The following is a 19,464-nucleotide window of genomic DNA, read 5'->3' as shown; positions in this document are numbered from 1 at the left end:
AAGAATACTGCGTTCTAACCCAGACTGTGCTTCTTCATAAAAACCATTTTTCAAAGAAAATAAAAAGGGGGGGAAGGGGGTTGCTAACAGTTTGTGATTCGCTGAGCAATGTAAAATGTCTTCATACTGCTGACAAACCCATTTTACTTCCATCTTTTAATAATAACTAAACACACATTAGCCTTAGAATCTTTGCAGAAGATATAGTAATGTATTAAAAGATAGAAAATACAGTATGAAGTGTAATGAAAGATGTCTTGGGAAAATTCCTTTTGAAAAGTTCCTTTGTTCTAGTATCACATGTTGTATGGTGGAAAATGAAATGCAAATTAATTAAAACATATTTATAGTTCAATATAAAAGTTACCAACTGTAATTTTTTAGTGCATAAGAAGCTGTACTTAAAAGATCATTGTTCCTCTGCCTATTCCAGTGAAGCCTGGATGGTGGTTCAGTTTCATGGATTTTGAAATACTGTTTTGATTGGCATAAGTACCTTTCCATTCTGAACTATATGCATACAGTGTACACTAATTCTCCTGAGAAGCTGGGCAGACCAGATTTGACCTAGGAAAGAAAGAAATTTTTCATTTAATATTGAAGACTGTGGAATGAAAAGTGTAATATTTCTGTTATTTATATGAGGAAGGCCTGGTTTTATTCTTTCAGGATTTTTTTCCCCTGGAAGAAGGGGAAAAGAGTTCTCAGATAAGTCCACTGTTTTCCTGTGCATTTGACGCATCATTTCATATTTTCCCTTGAATGTATTTTCATATTAGATTTTCTTTTTATTTTTTGTGTTGCAAGAGCATGTAAATAAATCATTTTTCCATAGTAACTTTTTGTATGTTAGCTAAAAATGTTCTTGTGCTGAGATGAAACTGGGAAGCTGAGCAAACAGTTTGCATGACAGGAAATAAGACTGTAATTTTTCTCTGAAGTTCAGGTCCCATAATATTCAATAGATTATTTTTTTAAACCTCTGTGTGTGTGTGTGTGTGTGCGCGCGTGCGTGTGCATGTGTGTATTTTGCTATAGTTGTCATAAGGCAAGTGCTTGCAGATATTTGGGGGATTCGGTGTTTTTTTTCCCCCCCAGGCACTTATTAGCAGTTCATCTTGAGACATCATAAGTTGCATCAATTACTACAGCATCTCTTTTGCAGTAGAGTGGGCCTAGGCAATTAGAATGGTAACACAATGAAGGCAAACTATACAGATGTAGGGTAATAATAATTTTTTCTTCATTTTAGCTTGCAGAGTCTGAATTGTGTGAATTAATGCATATTACAGTAATCTTTATGCTTAGAACAAATGGATTCAGTGATACACTGTTTTTAAAACTATTACTGTTTACAGTCATGTAGATTCAGTGCCACAGAAAATCAGGGCACCTGAATCCTGTTGATCGAAGTCAATTAAGTGTGATAACTTTTTTTTTTTTTTTTGATAGTTTGACTACTAGGATTTGGTCTGCAGCATCTTCACATTCTTGCCACCATTAGAATTCATATAGATGCCTATGCCAGAATTAATAAGGAGAGATGAGTGGGGAAGAATTGAGCAAGTAGCAAAGGAAAAAAATAGGTTTACTTGTTGAAATGTTTAATTCCGTACAGTTTATAGCTATCTCCTGTCTTGTGAAGTATAAAACTGTTTTTTAAGAAGCATTATAAAGATCAACTTTTTAAAAGCAAGTTAGCGTGTTACATTTAACATAAGATTTTGCTGATATATGCTGTCTTATCACCATGATTTTTTCATCATGCGTTTTTTTGTTCAGCTTTCAACCTGATTTTTGAAGTTCTGAATGGTGTAGGATTACATTTAATGTTCATAGATTTGCTTGAACAATGGAATACATAGTTTTTTCTGTTTTACTTCAAAGAATTGCCAAGAAAATGCTTTTAGAAGAAATCAAAGCCAATCTTTCCTCTGATGAGGATGCATCTTCAGATGAAGAGTCGGATGAAGGAAAAAAGAAAACTGGAAAGCAAAATGAAAACCCAGGAGATGATGGTGAGCACCAAAAAGCAACTGGAAAAAAGTGGTGCTGTAATGTCTATCATAATTTCAAAGATCTCGTAGGGAAAATTGTAATTAGCAAAGCTTCTTCAGTTTCAGCAAAAAAAAAACCTAACTGATGTGAACAGCTAGTTGCCAAATAGATGCCAATGTGTATGACCATGAGGATTGTTATCGCAAACTCCAGTGCGAGTGGACTTTTCTTTTCTTTTCTTTTCTTTTCTTTTCTTTTTTGGTTAACAGTCAAATTTTGTAACCAATTCAGAAGTCTTAGAGATGTGTGAAGAGTAATGTATAAAAAACAGTAGGAATGATATGATTAACAAAGACAACTGTTACTAGAGATAATTCAGATGATCAGTGTAAAGTACTTATACTTGGAAGGTAAAACTGTACATTGTCCATAATTTCCTGAAAAAGCACAAAAAGTAGCCAAAAATTAATTCTAATTTTAAATTTTACTAAATTTAAATAATAAAATAATTACCAGTGTGCATGTTGCACTGACTCTTATCTCTGACAGAAGAGAATGAAAAGGAAGATGATTCTGAATCAGATTCAGATGAAGAGGAGTCCAAGAAGCCCAGATACAGACACAGACTTCTGAGGCACAAACTAAGTGTGAGTGACGGAGAATCTGGCGAAGAGAAAAAGGGGAAACCTAAAGACACAAAAGAAGGGAAACGCAGAAATAGAAGGAAAGGTACAAAATCTAAAATTTGTGTCACAGAAAGTACTTGTTTCTATTATACAGGTCTGAAGCATGCCAGACTGGAGATCTGTAGTAAACTCTGTAATTTTAAAATAACTATAAAAACTTCCTTATGTATTATAGCTACAATTCCCTTATTTGTGTTTGATAAATACTTTTATAAAATGTGAAAGGTGACTGCAGTTCATAACAGCTTTCTCTGCTTACTCTATCCTCTCGATTGGGTTAATCTTTTTAAATCTTGAGTATTAATCTTGAATAACTGAGCTAAACCCAGTATGACTAATTCATGAGTATCAATTTCCCTCTTCCCTTAATGCAATTTCTCTTTCCTTGGACTGTTAATAGCCTATTGTGTCACCAGAAAATTTCTCCCTCATAGAGTTTAAATGCTGCAAGCTTTAGTTGGACGCCAGATGGCACTGTGAAACGGTGCTCAACCTTTCTCATTTTCCTTGAGACGTGCAAGAGCAAAGAACCAGGGAGTGGTGGAAGAGGTGAACCCTGACAGCCACCTTGGTCAGAGTAGATGGCTGACAGTGTTTCCATGGCAGTGGAAGCAAGGATGTGTATTGTACAGTGAAGGTGTACTTTTCTCCTTTTGCTGTTGTAGTACTGCTAGCCATGGCATGCTCATGAGCAGCGTTCACTGGCCAAAAGACGCGATGTGATTTGTTTAATATACTCCCTCATGAAAATTCTCATTTTTAGCTGAACGTATGTTCATGCAGTTCTTCCCTTATGGAGTTTTTACCAACAATATTTCGTTCAAAAAATTAATATAGTGGGAATGTGCAAATAAGGGGTGGCCAAAATAATTCTGAGGATATTTTAGCAGTAAGTTGTGTAAATTACATTGTTCCCAAGCAGAGCAATACAGGTTTTTTCAGCTTAGTGTCTTACGCCTCCATTATTAACATTGTATTTTCCTAATTACGCAGAACAACCTGTGTTTGAAGTCTACTACTCAAAAAACAATTCAGCTTTTGAATGTGTTCAAAGTCAAACTGTTATAAAAGTGCTAAATAGCATACTGGTTTTAATTGCCTATAAATGCTAATGGTGACTCCTAAAAGTAGTTATGAAAATATCACCTAATGCTGCTGCATAAGTGTATTTTAATTGTCTTTTTAGTAAGTTCTAAACTTGCATTATTGGAAGGAATTTCTAGCCATAAATACAATACTTTAATTGCGTATGTTGTTATTAAATTAGTGGTGTTTTCATGAATCTTGAAGAGGGAATCATGATTATAAAAATAATATTTGCAACAAAAGCTTGTTTAAGTAAAAATCATCTTACGTTCACTGAATAGTTCTATACTCTTCCTCCTTGTGTTCTCCCTCACACACTGTATTTGAAATACGAAGCTTTCTAATATAATGCTTTCTATCATTTTAAATTTTACTTAAATATATACATCTATAAAAAGAGTCCTGTGGGTATATTCCATTTTAAAGGACTCAGCTAGTGCTCACGTGTTATATTTTTTTCCTCTGGACACCTCATGTGGCTGTTGCTTCCTCTTGATATGTTCAGTGGTTCCCATACTACTTTAAATGAATTGCTGATGGTAGTTGATTTTAGTAAATATGTTATATAATTGGAACGTACATGATGTTGCTTACTTTGCTATAATATTCAATATGAAATCATATTTTATTTTCAAAGTGAGCAGTGATGATTCAAATGACTCAGAGTTTCATGAATCTGCAGTTAGTGAAGAAATTAGTGAGTCTGAAGATGACCAACGTCCAAGAACAAGGTATGAATAAAACATAACTATGCTTGTCTTGTGATTGGTGTTTGGTTTCTGTTTTAATAGTGTAATCTCGGCAATGAAAAGATAAAATTTATATACTCTTACTGACTTAAGAGACCTAGGATCAGTCCTTAAATTCTTTGATACTTCTTAAATTTAATTTTGATACCCGCTAACTAACTTTGCAGCAAATGCAAGAATTTTGTGTTTATATCACAGTTAGTGGTACGTCGCTATTTGATGAGCTAATAGGGAAAACAGACTAATGAAACATGACCATTTTTTGGCAAATATTTCAGTCAAGGAATAGTGAATTCCAGTAAAAAGGTAATACTTAAAAATGTTGGGATTCTTTGAGGTTGTCTGGAATAGATGTTGCTGTGTGTGTCCTTTGAGGTGAGGTGGAAGAGAGAATCTGAAAGTACTGTTGGTTGCATGAAAGGAGTATATATTCTGGTGGTTAGCAGTGTGTTTAGTGTAGTTTTTTAGCATTGTCAATCAGTGAAGCAGTGAAATAACTTTGTTTCCCATTAGACTACTTTTTTTTTTTTTTAATAGATCTGCCAAGAAAGCTGAGGCAGAAGAAAACCAGCGCAGTTACAAACAGAAAAAGAAACGAAGGCGTATAAAGGTTCAAGAGGATTCTTCAAGTGAAAATAACAACAAGGTACTGTATTGTGCTTTAAGTTAATTAAATGGGAAAAGGAGTTTGTTTCTTATACCAACTAGCTAGGGATTTGGGTGTCTAGAACAGCTGTATACAAATTAATAAGCAAGTTATAGCTGAATAAATGCACCACCAGATCAGAAGGATAGTTCCTTATTTAATATATATTTATATTTTATATTATACTATTTAATACATTAATATTTGGAAAAGTCATTAGTTAGTATTCTACAATAACAGTACCTTTACTAGTGCTTTGCATCGATGAAGTTATCCTTAATAGTTCAGAATACAGTTTAATTAAGGTGGTACTTCTGTTATGCTGACTAATATGTTTTTTTTTTTTAAAAAAAACCCATCTTTCTGTGAACTAAACTAGCTAAGTATAAAAATTATTATGCATAAATGTTGTATACCTGTGTATAAAAATTCTTTATAAAAATAAAGGGTTGATGATATGTATTTTTTAACATTTTCTTGTTAATGGCTAATTTATTTAATTTCTAATAGAGTAAGTCTGAGGATGAGGAGAATGATGATTCAAAATCTCCTGGAAAAGGCAGGAAGAAAATAAGGAAGATTATTAAAGATGATAAGCTTAGAACAGAAACACAAAATGCACTTAAAGAAGAAGAAGAAAGAAGAAAACGTATTGCAGAAAGAGAACGAGAGAGAGAGAAATTGAGAGAGGTATGTTCCATTTCCTTTGCAAATCGTTGCTAGGAAGTTAAATTACTGAAAATGTTTAAGACATCATATTTCTGTCTCAGTTTAATTTGGTAAGTAGCCTTTAAAGCTGCTTACATGTAGCCATGTAAGCCACAAGTTTGAATTGTAATTTGCTGTAGGTTAAGATTTGTAAATTTTATTTAAGATTACTGAGAACTTAAGAAAGTTGTCTCTTGGTTTATCTACTGTTTTCCCCCCTTTCACGAAGGGGAAAAAGTCTAATGAAGTAGGCTGATAATGCAAAGAGTTGAAGGTTTCACTTAATAACTAGATAACTTCCAATTTTGCTAAGGCTTTGTATTTGTATTAGTCATGTGTGAAGTATTCCTGTCATACACTGTTTCTGCTTCTAGGTGATAGAAATAGAAGATGCCTCACCTCTGAAATGTCCAATTACAACTAAGCTGGTTTTAGATGAAGATGAAGAAACCAAAGAACCTTTAGTGCAGGTTCACAGGAGCATAGTTACCAAACTGAAACCACACCAAGTAGATGGTAAGGAAAAAAAAAAAAAAAAAAAAGAAAAAAAAAAAATTTTTTTTTTTTTTTTTTTTTTTTTTTTTCTCTCTTTTTTTTTTTTTTTTAAAAAAAACCCTTGGAGTATGGGTTATACAACCCAAATTAGAATAAAATGAATGTTTAATAAGAAATTTTTCAAAAATGTTCTTCAGGTGTTCAGTTCATGTGGGATTGCTGTTGTGAATCTGTAAAAAAAACAAAGACATCTCCAGGTTCTGGATGCATTCTTGCTCACTGTATGGGTCTGGGGAAAACATTACAGGTAAGGAACAAAAGTCTCCTTGTTTTCTGGTGTGTAGCCTGCTCTCACAAGCTCATCCAGCAAAAGGCAATTTTAATGACTTTCAGGACATAGTAAAAACTTACTATTTCCTAGGCAGTGACTTGATTGGGGTTGCTGAAAAAGTTTATAAAAGGTTTTCTGAAAGAGGCTTTGTCTCTGTAGTTATGCAAATTCTACTATACACTTGTGCATCCTCTGCTTTAGAACTATGTAAAATTAAATCAGGAAATAGTTGGTGTCACTGAAAAGTTAATATTTAATTGTAAGTAATGTGTGGCTCCCTTGCAACCTAGAATAACAGAATATAGCTAGTAGTAGATAAGTTTCAAGAACCTCTGTTTCTAAACCAGTTTAATAATTAATCTTGAGCAGGTTGTACTCTATTGTGTTCCTCATTCATTTGTTGCTCTTTAAGTTGTTTCTTTTTCTTAGTGGTTTTTGGATTTATTTGCTGCACTGCTGAAGTAGAGGTTTGTTGAGCATTTTTCGTTTCTTTTAGTGTCTAAAGTCAAATGGGATGTGTTTTAAGACAAACAGTGTTTTGTTACAATTTAGACAGACTGTTCTGGATTGTGGCAGAAAGTGATCTGTTTTACTTTTCAGTGATTGTTCATCTGTATATTCACATTTTTACATCATTGTGCATTGCAAACAGTTAAGACCAGAAATTTTTATTGCCTCGGCAGTAACCGTAGGAGTTTTTACCACTTTCGACGATTTTTTTCACTTTCTTTCTTTCTTTTGGCTTTACAGTTCTTTGCTTCCTGAGATCTTCAGGTTCAAGCCTCCTTTGTCAGTTCAGTGCACCTAAACTCTTCCTTCTCCTTTACACTTACCCTTTCTTAAAATAACTTTAAAACAGGATATTATAATATTAATCAAAAGGATTTCCATATACCTTTGTCTGATACAAGCCCCTGTTCTGCCATGTTAAAAGTGGCAAAGTGGCAGCTACCCAGGTCTGTAAGTCTTTAAAACCTGAAGCTCAATCCCCATCTTAAAATGTTTCTTCCAAAACTGATCACTGCTTAAAGCTCTTTTTCTTGGGCCTTTTATAATCATTGCAGGCTTCAGGAGATGCTTACGCCCTGTGAAGTCATCTTGAACTCCAAAAGAAATAAAAGATCAAAATCCAGAGATTTCTTGCATTTCCTGCATCTCGGTATTCAGGCTAGTACCTTTTGAGGATAGTTAGGAGCGATGAGTTCCTTTTCTGTTTGCTTCTGTCTCTTCTTAAGTTTTGTTTTTGCATTTAGTCAGATTTAGCATCGCTACAAATGCTGTGAACGAAGTAACGGGGTGAATTGCTTCTCTTGCTGCTCTGCTGCCTTTGTTCCCAGGAATTACTTTGACAGAAAAACCTCTTCCTTTGGTTCTGGGAAAAAGGAAGGGAATTTTTTGAAATCACTGAAGAAAGAAGAGTGACAGTTTCATCTATGCTGAAAAGGACTGAATGTTTACATTCATAGGTGGAAAAGATAGCGCCCTTAGCTGGTATCATCCGGAGCCTTCAGAAGGGAATCTGCTTCATGCTTCTTGACCTGCAGGAAGCTGACTGTTAGCGTATCTTTCCAGAAGAATCTACTATTTATAGACAAGATTACTGCTGATAAAAGTAGGGCCATTTTGGTTTTGCTATCATTGAAGGCCTTCATTGAAGTTCTGATGCTATTTGCTCATTTCTGGAGATGGGAGATAGTCCCGTATCTTTATCAGGCCAAGTGGCTGGTGAAATGACTCTTAAAAGGAATGAATTTTTAATTTATTATGAACCTTTTTGATTCTCTAGCTCAAGGTGAACACTAGAAGTCTAATCTGCAGCTTCTGTAGACATTGGGATCTGTTAGAATTGATTTCAACTCAGTATCATTTCAGTCAGGGCCTCCTTTCTTCAGGATCAATTCTTAGCTATGAAATCACTTTCTAGGAGATCTGCGTAACAGTTCAAGTGAGGTTGTGGCTGGCAATTCTAGACTGCATAGCAGCCAACACTTCATTCTAGATTTCTTGTTCAAATGGACACACTTTAGTCATTCCCTGGAGTGCAGTCTCTTTAGCATGGTGATGATGGTTCTCAAAGAGGTTGTTTTCTTCCTACAGTGAGGATGGGATCCTCAAAAGCGTCTGTGAGGAAATACCATTTCACCATCCTCTTCCATCTTGGTCAGTTGTGGTGAATGCTTCCCCATTGGATTGGGAAGCCCTATCACAATACCTGAAGGCTCCAGATCTGTTCATTCATAGAGAGGTCAGTATATCGATGTACTGGAATTCCAACCTGTATAAAAGATGTCTCAACTTTTTTGTACGAAAGTGAGATTCATAGCCTGAAAGTGACAACAGCCAGCGTTGCAATGTTGTTAGTAACTTAGCAAACAAAATGCTTTACAATCCTGTTGACAATCAGTTAGTCTTTGACACTTCTATGCTTGGTATGAGAATTGTCAGAAGTGTTTACTTACTGTAGTGCTCACATATGCCTTGCTGGTTGGCATTAGACATATTCATCACACCTGGAAAGCTCCTAGACAGCAGACTTGGCTTAGCTTGATGTCCATGAGTATTATTTTTAGACATTTGAAGTATACTGCAAGGCAAAACCTTCAGAGAGAATCTAGCAGGAGTCAGTTATTCTTAGCTAGAATTAACTAAACCTCACTGGGTCTGATGCATTCCTAGTTCTTACATGTTCCCTCTAATCTTACTGCTACCCAAGATTCTTCAAAAAGTAAAGTTACATAGCAAATATATGATCCTGCTCTCCTCTGACATAGTTGAGATAAATTCTGTTTAAGACTTGATGATCCTGCTAGAGAGGACTTTGAGAATCTTCTTTCTTGACCTGGAAATTGCAAGATTCAGGAGCTGTCATGAAGCACTTGAGTTTGGAATAACACCTTTAAATTCTTCAGCTACCTCTGTAAAAAAAACAGGCTAAAGTAAATCAAGGGAATTGTGCTTTTTTTGTTTTTGTTTTTTTTTTTTTGAGTAACATTGAGCTACAGAGGAGCAGGGGGACTGCAGTCATTCTGTACATGTGCTGTTTAGGTAAAACAAGCTTCAGTCTTGAATGCTTGTGTTGTCCAATGTATAGACAGTATGTTTCTAGTAAGTCCAGCTGCTGGTATGTAACTTTGTTTTGTTTAAGGAAGTTGACGTGACAGATGCAAGATTTTGTCAGTCCACAATCCTATAAAAATGGATTTTTGCACATACTTTGAAATTCACCTTTGGAAAGTGTGTTTTACATACTTAATTCTGACTTAGACTTTATGGTTCTTCAGGAGTTAAATTATACCTTTTGCTGTAAATTTGCAAGGTATTGCAGAATAGCAGAAATGAAATGCAGTCTGTGTTATAGTATATATTTCAGTAAATAGTTTGAAATAATTCACAGCAGAAGATACTTTTCTCTGTGATCCACATGTATTCGTAAGATTTGACAGTCTTTTTGGCTGTGGCTTCTTGATAATCAAAAAAAGCCACAATTTAAGTATTATTTGCATTGATTGTTGTTTGTATGTGAGGTGACTGAGTTGTTTTCTTTTTTATGTGGTCCTTTGCTAGTGCTGCTTCTGTACTCCGTAATGGCATTTGTTGTTTAGCTCTTACAAGAGCTAAATCAAAGATTAGTTTTTAGAAGACTTTGTAAATCACAGAGAAGAATGTCAGTAAAGGATCAGAGAAGTAAAGCAGTTAGCAACGTGCTGGCTGTCAAGGATAAAGGACTTGTGTCATGAGTCTTCTGGGTAATTTCTTCTTGCATGTGAACATAAGATGCTTTCATTCTAATAATAAAACCACTAGTGTTTCTTTCATTATTGTGGCATCTAAAATGAGCATGGTGTCTACTGTTCACAACATAGTCATGTAGGTTGACATGACTCTGATATTCTGATAGTATATTAAACTGGAATTGTCAAATACCAGGTTTTAATCGGAAGGAGCTTACAGGATGTTGTATACTTCTGTGGGTTAGAGCAGTCTCCACCATTAAAAGTTTGGCTTGAGAGAGCTGGAGCTGCCACAGTTACTGACTGTACTCATAGCATGTTGAATGCTACCTGTTGTCCTTTCTTCATTTGCTGCTGCTCAAAAACAGGCACTCCAGCAGAAATACTCTGACTGGCACCAAAAGAGTTACTTCCGAGCCTTAAAGAGATGACATCATCTGCAACATACACCCAGACTGGCTGCAGGTGAATGTTTGGAAAGGACTTCAATATCCTGGTTCAGAGGTCTTTTGAGAAAGTACTACCTTGATTTGAATCCTGGAAAATATGATAAATCCAGGCCAGGGTTTGCCAATGAGTTGAAAAAATATGGAAAACATGTAATTTAAGAGGAAGAAGTTCCCTTTGAAGAAACTTAACACATTTATGAAGTTTAAAGATGTGGATTTAATTAAAGATTGTGGGGATGACAGGGAGAAGGCTCAAAAATGAGCTAGTAGAAATGTTTTAAAATACGAAAATAATTGATGAAATTTAGAGGGAGACTTTATTATTTGTGGAATTGTTCAGCTACCTGGAGCAATGCAAAATTAGATGTCTCTTGATATGTGAAGGATATGAGCACCCATATAACAGAAGTAAGTCTGTCTTTAAATGAAATATATGTGTATTGAATTTTAAGCAGAAAGTGAATTGTTTAACAAGCAGAGTAAGAAAGTTTGAACATGACTGGTAAGTTTTCTATGTGAATGTATATACACTTGTATGTTTCTTTTCTGGATTTTAATACCTAGTGTTTTATTTTGGGTTTGTTTGGGTTTTTTTTCTCTTGCAGGTAGTAAGTTTTCTTCACACAGTCTTGCTCTGTGACAAGCTGGATTTCCGGACAGCTCTGGTAGTGTGTCCACTGAACACTGCCTTGAACTGGTTGAATGAGTTTGAAAAATGGCAAGAAGGTTTAGAAGATGATGAGAAACTAGAGGTATGAAGTTTAAAAAGGGTTCTTAAAAATGAAGCAACTTTTATGTAATTGGTTTCCGTAATTGGCGTGGTTCACTACTCAAAATACAGGTTAAGCAATGCGCTTTATTTGAAAAATATACATACATTAATATACTTCAGAAATTTAAATGTTATACCACTGCTTTGGCACTTTTAAGGGCAGATTCAAGCATATTCTTCCCCCTTTGAAAGGTCTGTGAACTAGCAACTGTGAAACGCCCTCAAGAGAGAAGCTATATGCTTCAGCGTTGGCAAGATGAAGGAGGTGTGATGATAATAGGCTACGAGATGTATCGCAATCTTGCACAAGGCAGAAATGTGAAGAGTAGAAAACTTAAAGAAATATTTAATAAAGCTTTAGTTGATCCAGGTAAGTGAAAATTAGTGCAAGTGTGCATTGTATGTATTATACGTTCTGGTTTGAATATATGAGCTAAGTAATCTGGCAAATGGAAATCTGTTTGGAAAATTGTTTTAAAAATAATGTCGGTGAAATAAATTTTTGTTCGCTTGTTTCCTTTGCTGTGGTACAGAAATGGTCATTCAGAAACCACTCCTTGCATTTTTATCAGTAGTCTGTTAGTGATTTTATGTATTAGGTCAAATACAAAAATGATCTCAGGTGTTTGATAGGCATGACCATTAGCAAAATTTTATTTGTCTAGTAGGTATCCCTTTTACCAGCATTGCTTGCTTTGCCTGGTAATTTGAAGTGTCTCTATTGGGAGCCTAAGGTTATTTTTAATCTGCTGATTTGCTATAGCCACAAACTGCTTTATCCTCACTGTAATTCTATCTTTATAGCAGCAACTACACATTAAAAATAGTTAAGAATATAGTTCAGAAGTGTGAAGAAAAAGTGTTAATCAAGTGCTAATGAACTGATTGCAGATAAAGCAGTTATTTTTTCAGACTAAGAAAATTAGACATTTGGTTTTAAGCTCAGCTGAGCTATGTTGGAGCAAATTTATGTAAAATATAAGCACTTGAAATGATTTTAATGCGATGTAACTAATCTATTAAGTAATTGCCAAACAGAATTAAAAATCCTAGGAATACCAAATTACACCAAAATGGCAAGTGAAGGTAATTTTTTTGTCCAAATTCTGAACAGACAACTGATGACTGAAAACCAGTTAAGGTTGTTCAGCAAATGGGACATTTTACTTCATTTCTGGAGGGTACCTTTGATACCTGATATTTCTGTTAAAATTGATCAGAATTGGGAATATGGTAGGGGAAAGATTCTGAGGTAGATTTTTCTGTTTCTTATTTTACCTGATTGATCATTAGGTTTGTTGACAGTTAAGAATACAGTTCACTTTTTTTTTAAAAAAAAAAAGAACATTGATTCTGATTTCTGATGAAATATATGCTATATTGATGAAACATTTCATCATACATTCTGATGAAATATATGAAATATAGCATTGGTGTGATTTGTATGTGTTTGTTTTAGACAGCTTTCTATATGTACTACCCCAATTCAGTTACGCGATTTCAGTCTCCATAGTCTTTAAACAAAGCAATTACTCATTTCTGTGTTTCTAAACCGTGTTTAGCTGATGATGGCTCTTCTTGCTTCTTAATTTGGAAGTTTGTCAGCTCACTATGTTTTGTTTGCTTTTATCTGATTAATTTTGGCAATCTAATTATCTGATTAATACTGGCATGCCTGAAACTTTCTTATAAACATTTCTTCTGAAGTTGTGTTTCTTTTTTTTTTAATGTCCTTAGGTGTCTCCATCTTTTTCTAAACTTCTTAATTTACACAGGAACCTTTAATAAAAATATTAGTGTATTATCATCTCCATTTTAATGTCATATAGCACAAATCCGTATGTTAATACAGGTTTACTGATCATGAGGTATTTAATTTTGAACGTGATTCTTGAAATTTAATGTTTAAGACTTTAGCTTTGAAGTATAAAGCAAGAGTCAAAACAAAGTTCAGAGTTAGTTTGAATCCCATTATTAAGAAAAATCTTACTCTTACGTAAACTGATATAATTGGTTTTAAAATGCCTGTTAAATTTTTATTTGTACCTGTATTGTTGTTCCATTGTATCAGCATGCTTGTATTACACTTTGAGCCACCATGCTAATTTTAACACAAAAAGTATGGTTTCATGGCACTTGAAACCAGCTTAAATTAAAGCTGCTAATCATTCCGCCTTCTTGCCGTTTCCTTATGCTCCTGCTTGTTCCCTCGCACTGGAAGGGCCRTTTGTCTGATTCTGTTATGAATTGGTTCAGGAATGTAAAATAGCCCCAAACTAAACCTTTAAAAATGGTTAGTATGTTTCTATTCTAGTTCTCTGAGCTAGCTCAGATTGAGGGTAGACACACAGCTTTCGGTGACAAGGTGTAGTGAAGGCGGAAGGTGCTGCTGGAGCTTGGGGAAAGGACAGGACCTGAGCAGCTGCAGTTCAGATCCACTTAATCTATCATACAACCACTTCCTAAGTAAAACAGCTGCTGTTTAGAGCCCTGGCGACATGCGTGCTGGGCTTTTTAGCCAATAAAGTACTATTGCAAGAGCTCTATGCATTTTGTTTTTAAAAAAACAGTATATTAATGCTTTGTAAACTTCAAAAGCTGTAAGGGTTATCTGTTATCTCTTACAAATACTTATCATATTTGTAAGTGATTATAATACTTCTTTTTGCTATAGATTCACGACTCTACTGTTTTACACTGGAAATGCAAAGTATCATACTAGTTTTCATTCACATCAAGAACTGTCTATTCTACTAGCAGTAAGTTGAGCATATTTAAAATTGGGAATAAGTGTTAGCAGAGTTCAAGCAACTGATGAGTTGACTGGACTGAAGACACTTCCACTGTTTTTTTCTTTGCAGCCCTGTTTAAAACACAGTGGTGAAAACCTATTTTCCAATATGAGCGCTATGGACTTCTGGAATAGTATTTCTGGAAATCCTATATAGCTCAAAATCAAGATTGAGAAGAGAAGTTAAAGAAGTAGTTTCAAAGAGAAAATTTGGGACTTTTCCCAAGAAAACACGGAAAATTATTTCATGCTAGCGTACTGATGTCTAATGCAAGTCAGAGCTTACCAGCGTGTTCCTTTTATGGACATATCATTGCTTAATTGTAATCTTCCATCTTCAGGCAGGATTACAAGGTCAGTGCTCTGACTTCCAAGACTTTTTCAAAGCTGCTAAAAATTCTGAATTTGGCTTACAAAAGAAGTGAAGAACAAGGGAAATAAATCAAGTTAAGAAGCCCAAATCAAGATGAAAATGCAGTTTAAAATACTGGTAAAAATTGAGTGTATCAACAGTGAAATTTATGCACGCCTTTAACTTCCTTTGAGTTGGGAAGCCTAAGGTGGGAAGAATACTCACCACTTGCAAAAGATAAGAGCAGTATAAAGAATTATTTTGAGAGAATTGAAAGCTTAATGGACTGCAGCCACCTAGGTCAGGGTGCTGTGGCCAAACTAGTAGTAACTAAGTGGTGAATTTCCACTATAAACAGATGGCAAGACAAGCAGAGTGAAATGCTGGAAAATGTTTAGTCTCTGGAGGTCATGAAACCTCTGACTGTTAATAGTGCTGCTGTTTAAAAATTGGAAGTTTACATTTCAGCAAGACAAGATCTTGTTGTTTTGGGCTTTATGCTTCAGGTTTTAAGGAGCAATTGTCAGATTTTCAGTGGTTCCTTTTAATTATTTTTCTTTTTTCATTTCATTGTAGTTTATTGTTTTCGCTGGATCATCTTTCCAAAATAGCATGGGAAACATCCTTCTCTGGGAAAGTTTCCAGAAGTTACAGACTGGCTCTGTGTGGAAGGATTATAATAAATCTCATCTGATCTATTCTTAACATGTTTTGGTATCCTGATAGTTGGCCTTTCTTTTTGTACTGAACCTTTATGTCCCTCCCTCTGCAGAGAGGAAAAATCCCTTCTGATGGTCACATAACTGGAAAAACAACGAACTGTGGAGTGAGATGGCGTGTTGGGCATGTAGTAATATGGATGAGACAGTATCTCGTGACCTTCCCAGTCCTGCCCCTTGTGAATCTGTTTTGCTTTTTGCATCCCGCTTATGAGGGTTGTTCTGTTCTGCTTCCAAATCTGTTTGGACATTCTGGGACGGCTTCATAGCACAGTTTTTGTGAATAGGTTAATAACTTGTGCAGATTTAATCAGGTTCAGAAACTGCAGCACCCTGAGCCGGGTAGGCTTTGAATAATTTCACATGAACATGGAAACCTTGTTTTGATCTTTCTGTTAGATTGATTGGTTGGTAGAATAGAATCAGAGTGTTAGGAAAACTAATATTGAAATAACTCAGTAATTATTTTTAGGCAGCTTCAAGTCTTTTTCTCTTGAAACTAATGACAAAAAGGCAGAAATGCTCTTCTGCTGTTACCCAGTRTTTTTTGGAAGCTTTTTGTTTGGCTAAACCGGTGGGAGGTATCTTGCAACAACCACTACTCGTTTCTTGCTGTCCCCGTGAATTGCAGCATTGGCAATATAGCTGGCTGCCAGTAAAAAAGGAGGGTTATGAAGCTATGTGCTGGCTTACTGCTGTGACTGTAAAAGAGAGAACCTTTGCCTCTGGGAGCARTTTTAATTCAAAAAGTGGCAAATATGGTATTTGAGCGATAACTTAATGATGTATGGCTGGTTAAGCTGAACACTGCTAGGATAGACRTAGTCTATAGTAGAAGCTTACGTTGCCCTGTGTGCTACGGAAGAGGGAACCAGAGGGGGAAGGTTTAGCCAAAGTTTATGGGGGGAAAATGGTGTGAGAAGTGATTTCATTAACGAAGTAGCTCTGCTATGTGAAGCAGTAACAGGATTAGGTACTCAWGCGAAGCAGCAAATGACTTCCCATAATGCTCTGGGCCTCTGATAAAACGCTCCTTGGTTTATTGATAGCTGTTGTGCTGTGCTTGCAGCATTTCACTGATTGTATTTTTGTGTGCGTTAATACTAGTAAAAATTCCGTTACTGTTGTATAAAACCGGCTTAAGTTCTTGCAGAGTAGCAGGAGAACTGCATACACGCATCTCGCTGAACGTGTTTTGTAGATGTCAATACATTAATGTGTGCCAGTTAAGCAAGAAGCGGTAGGAAGATGGGGACTGATCTTTAAAGAAACATTGAAGGAATAAGGCTTGTTAGCTTAAGAAAAAGAAGACTAAACTGACACTTTCAGCACCATTTGAGAGAGKTGATTACAGAGAGGACTATTACCAGTTGATTTTTACATCAGCTGGAGAAAGGAAAAGGCAGAATTTGTCTTGATTTGCAGCAGGGGTCATATAGAGTAGGTATTACACAACGTGTTTTAGCAAAAGAGAGRGTGTGGAGTTTCCTACTCCTGTCAGGGAGGGTACATCTCTTTCTCTAACTGACTGAACGATCCATTGAGGTCCCTTTTAAGTTTTACATTTGTGATTTTTGAGAAATAATCTGTCCCTAATTCATTTTCTGAAGAAGAAGAAAAGAATCCAAATTTATGAAGCATCCCTTCCACTGAATTGTAGAGAGTTAGTTCAAGATATAAGTGCTGTTTCCCAAACAAAMCGATTTTTTTTCCCAAATTTTTACTGACACTTAGTCTAAAGATTTTTTTTTAATYAACCACTTTGTTCATGAATCACAGTCTGTATCAAAACAGTGATTTCTGGGGCATTGGCACAATTCTGATCACTAATTATCATTAAGATTTCATTATCCTTCTTTTCTTATATACTTTGATTCTGATACTAGCATGATGCACTAGACGAAATCCATTTCTGAGCCTGGGTATGTCAAACTGTCAAATCTGCTGGGGAGATTTTGCAAATCCTTGCAAATGTTTCAAGTTCTAGAAATCGGCTCCAAACCATCTCAGTACTACCGTACACTGAGTAATCAGGTTGTTTGCATAAGATCCTTGCTCTTCAGGAAACGCTAGCCCCGAGGTGGTTCAGAATCGGGACCAGAGAAGGAACCTGTCACTGAAGAGAGATGCTTGCCTGAGTTAAAGGCAGGCTTTGGAGCGGCATGCATGCTCTCCAAACTGGGGATGGTACAAGAGTCTCAAAACGGTATGGGGAAATGTTTCTGTAAACTTCTGTAAAATTCAGAAATAAGTAAATTCAGACAAGTCTAAGTATGTTTGGAATTCATATAGATAGTGAATTTTTATAGTTGCCTTCTCAGCTAGGTTAAAAAGAGGTATTTTTTTCTGCTTAGGAAGAAGTGTCTYCTCGATTGTTTTTCTGTTGTTGGCCAATAAGATTTAAACCACTTTTTGAGACTTAAAACATCATGATGGTTATGTCTGGCATGAACAATAAATTGTGCAAGTGATCAAAGGTTTGCTGGTTGGTTTTCTGTGTTGTTGCTCACTTCCCTAGAGTTAATGTTCATCTCCAGAAGCTACTTAAAAATTACCCCTGTAGTCTGAGAAAGCCTGTTCTCAGCAAGTAATGAAAGACTAAATTGATTGYGCTGATAAAGTCTCCTTTGCCACCTAAAATACCAGCTTTTTTAGTGCTGAATAGCTAGCTGCAGCTGGTGTCTTTGGGTGGTGTCCTTCCAAGACCCCTAAGCTGATGTCTGCCAACTTCATGGTTGACAGCACTGGGGTTGATCTGTTTTAAATTTGGTAAAGCGTTTGTTCTAAGTGACTGGCAGTATCCTAGAATGTCTTTTATTCCTCTTTCCAAGGAAAGAGTGTCTAGAAATTGCTCCAAATCTTAAAACTAGGGTTGTGTAAATCTGTTCTGCCAAACTTTGTATTGTCTTAAGCTCTGGTTTCTAACATGTAATAATTCTGCTGTAGTTGCTTTGCGTACTGTGTGAGCATATTGTGCTGTGTGTGTTTGACAGTCCTTTGCTAYTTGTCTAGGATTTCAGTCTAGCATCCTTGGCTTTATCTCTTAGAAAAATGTTGCAAAAAGTGTTGCGGACATTTCTGTCATGACATTCAGCAGTGGTGGCAATTGGTGGCAATTCATTTCTCTGTAATTCAGATCAGATTTACTTATGTGCATATATCTTAGGTAAGACTTTCAATTGCACTGTTTATCCATACCAGTACTGATCTGCTGTCTTATTAAAAGAAATATATATAATATTACTATTACTGCCTGATTTTTGGTTTTGTTACAGTTTACTGGTGTCCAGTAGATGGCAGCATAAGCTGAATTTAAGGAACAGTTCTATGAAATTTTTGACAGGGTGAAAGAAAATATGTGTCCACTCATTTGGTGCATGGATAGATAGCTTTATAGGAATATACCAAACTGTATTTAATCACTCACAAAGATTTTTATAAGTGACACTGTTGTTTTCCAGGGTAGCTACTGTGAATACCTACGCAAAGGCTAAATAAGAACTTTAATTAATCACTAAAACAAGATTTTTGCAAAAACATAATAACCTTTGATAAGACAAAACTGGGTGTCTTTAGRTTGCCAACTTCTTTGTAATTGTAAAAGACGGAAGAGATCTAATGTTATTATTTCTTTCTAGGCCCTGACTTTGTTGTCTGTGATGAAGGGCACATACTAAAAAATGAAGCATCTGCTGTTTCTAAGGCGATGAATTCTATTCGATCTAGAAGAAGAATAATTCTTACAGGAACACCGCTACAAAATAATCTTATAGAATGTGAGTAGTTTTCTTCTGTTTAAGAAGTGCTTATTTCTTTGAATATAACTTTGACCTTCAGCAATATATAATTACAGATGGATTTAATTTGATTAGAAAAACTGTTTTTGATTCTTTATCTAACAGAATATCTTTTTGTTTTGTTTTTGTTTTGGTCTTTTCTTTCTTTTCTTTT

At 35.5% G+C, this 19,464-nt stretch overlaps 1 protein-coding gene across 4 annotated transcripts in view; it reads left to right on the top strand.

Moving 5' to 3' along the window:
* Positions 1–19,464, top strand: part of ATRX (ATRX chromatin remodeler) — an 87,775-nt gene that overhangs the window by 36,909 nt on the left and 31,402 nt on the right. For 2 of the 4 annotated variants that reach the window (XM_085319599.1, XM_085319597.1), the window contains 10 exons: positions 1,888–2,018; positions 2,551–2,727; positions 4,408–4,501; positions 5,057–5,165; positions 5,676–5,855; positions 6,248–6,389; positions 6,566–6,675; positions 11,485–11,631; positions 11,844–12,021; positions 19,152–19,289. In XM_085319599.1, coding sequence (XP_085175725.1) covers positions 1,888–2,018; positions 2,551–2,727; positions 4,408–4,501; positions 5,057–5,165; positions 5,676–5,855; positions 6,248–6,389; positions 6,566–6,675; positions 11,485–11,631; positions 11,844–12,021; positions 19,152–19,289 — 1,406 coding nt within the window. Of the gene's footprint in view, positions 1–1,887; positions 2,019–2,547; positions 2,728–4,407; positions 4,502–5,056; positions 5,166–5,675; positions 5,856–6,247; positions 6,390–6,565; positions 6,676–11,484; positions 11,632–11,843; positions 12,022–19,151; positions 19,290–19,464 lie in introns of all 4 variants that reach the window. The other 2 variants (XM_085319598.1, XM_085319596.1) reach the window with 1 other exon arrangement.

The sequence above is a fragment of the Rhea americana genome, unplaced genomic scaffold, assembly GCF_003343005.1.
Source record: "Rhea americana isolate MKP2758 unplaced genomic scaffold, rheAme1 scaffold_6, whole genome shotgun sequence".
NCBI classification, from domain to species: Eukaryota; Metazoa; Chordata; class Aves; order Rheiformes; family Rheidae; genus Rhea; species Rhea americana.
The sequence above is the reverse complement of the archived record's forward strand: the minus strand, read 5'-3'. Positions and strand labels throughout refer to the sequence as shown.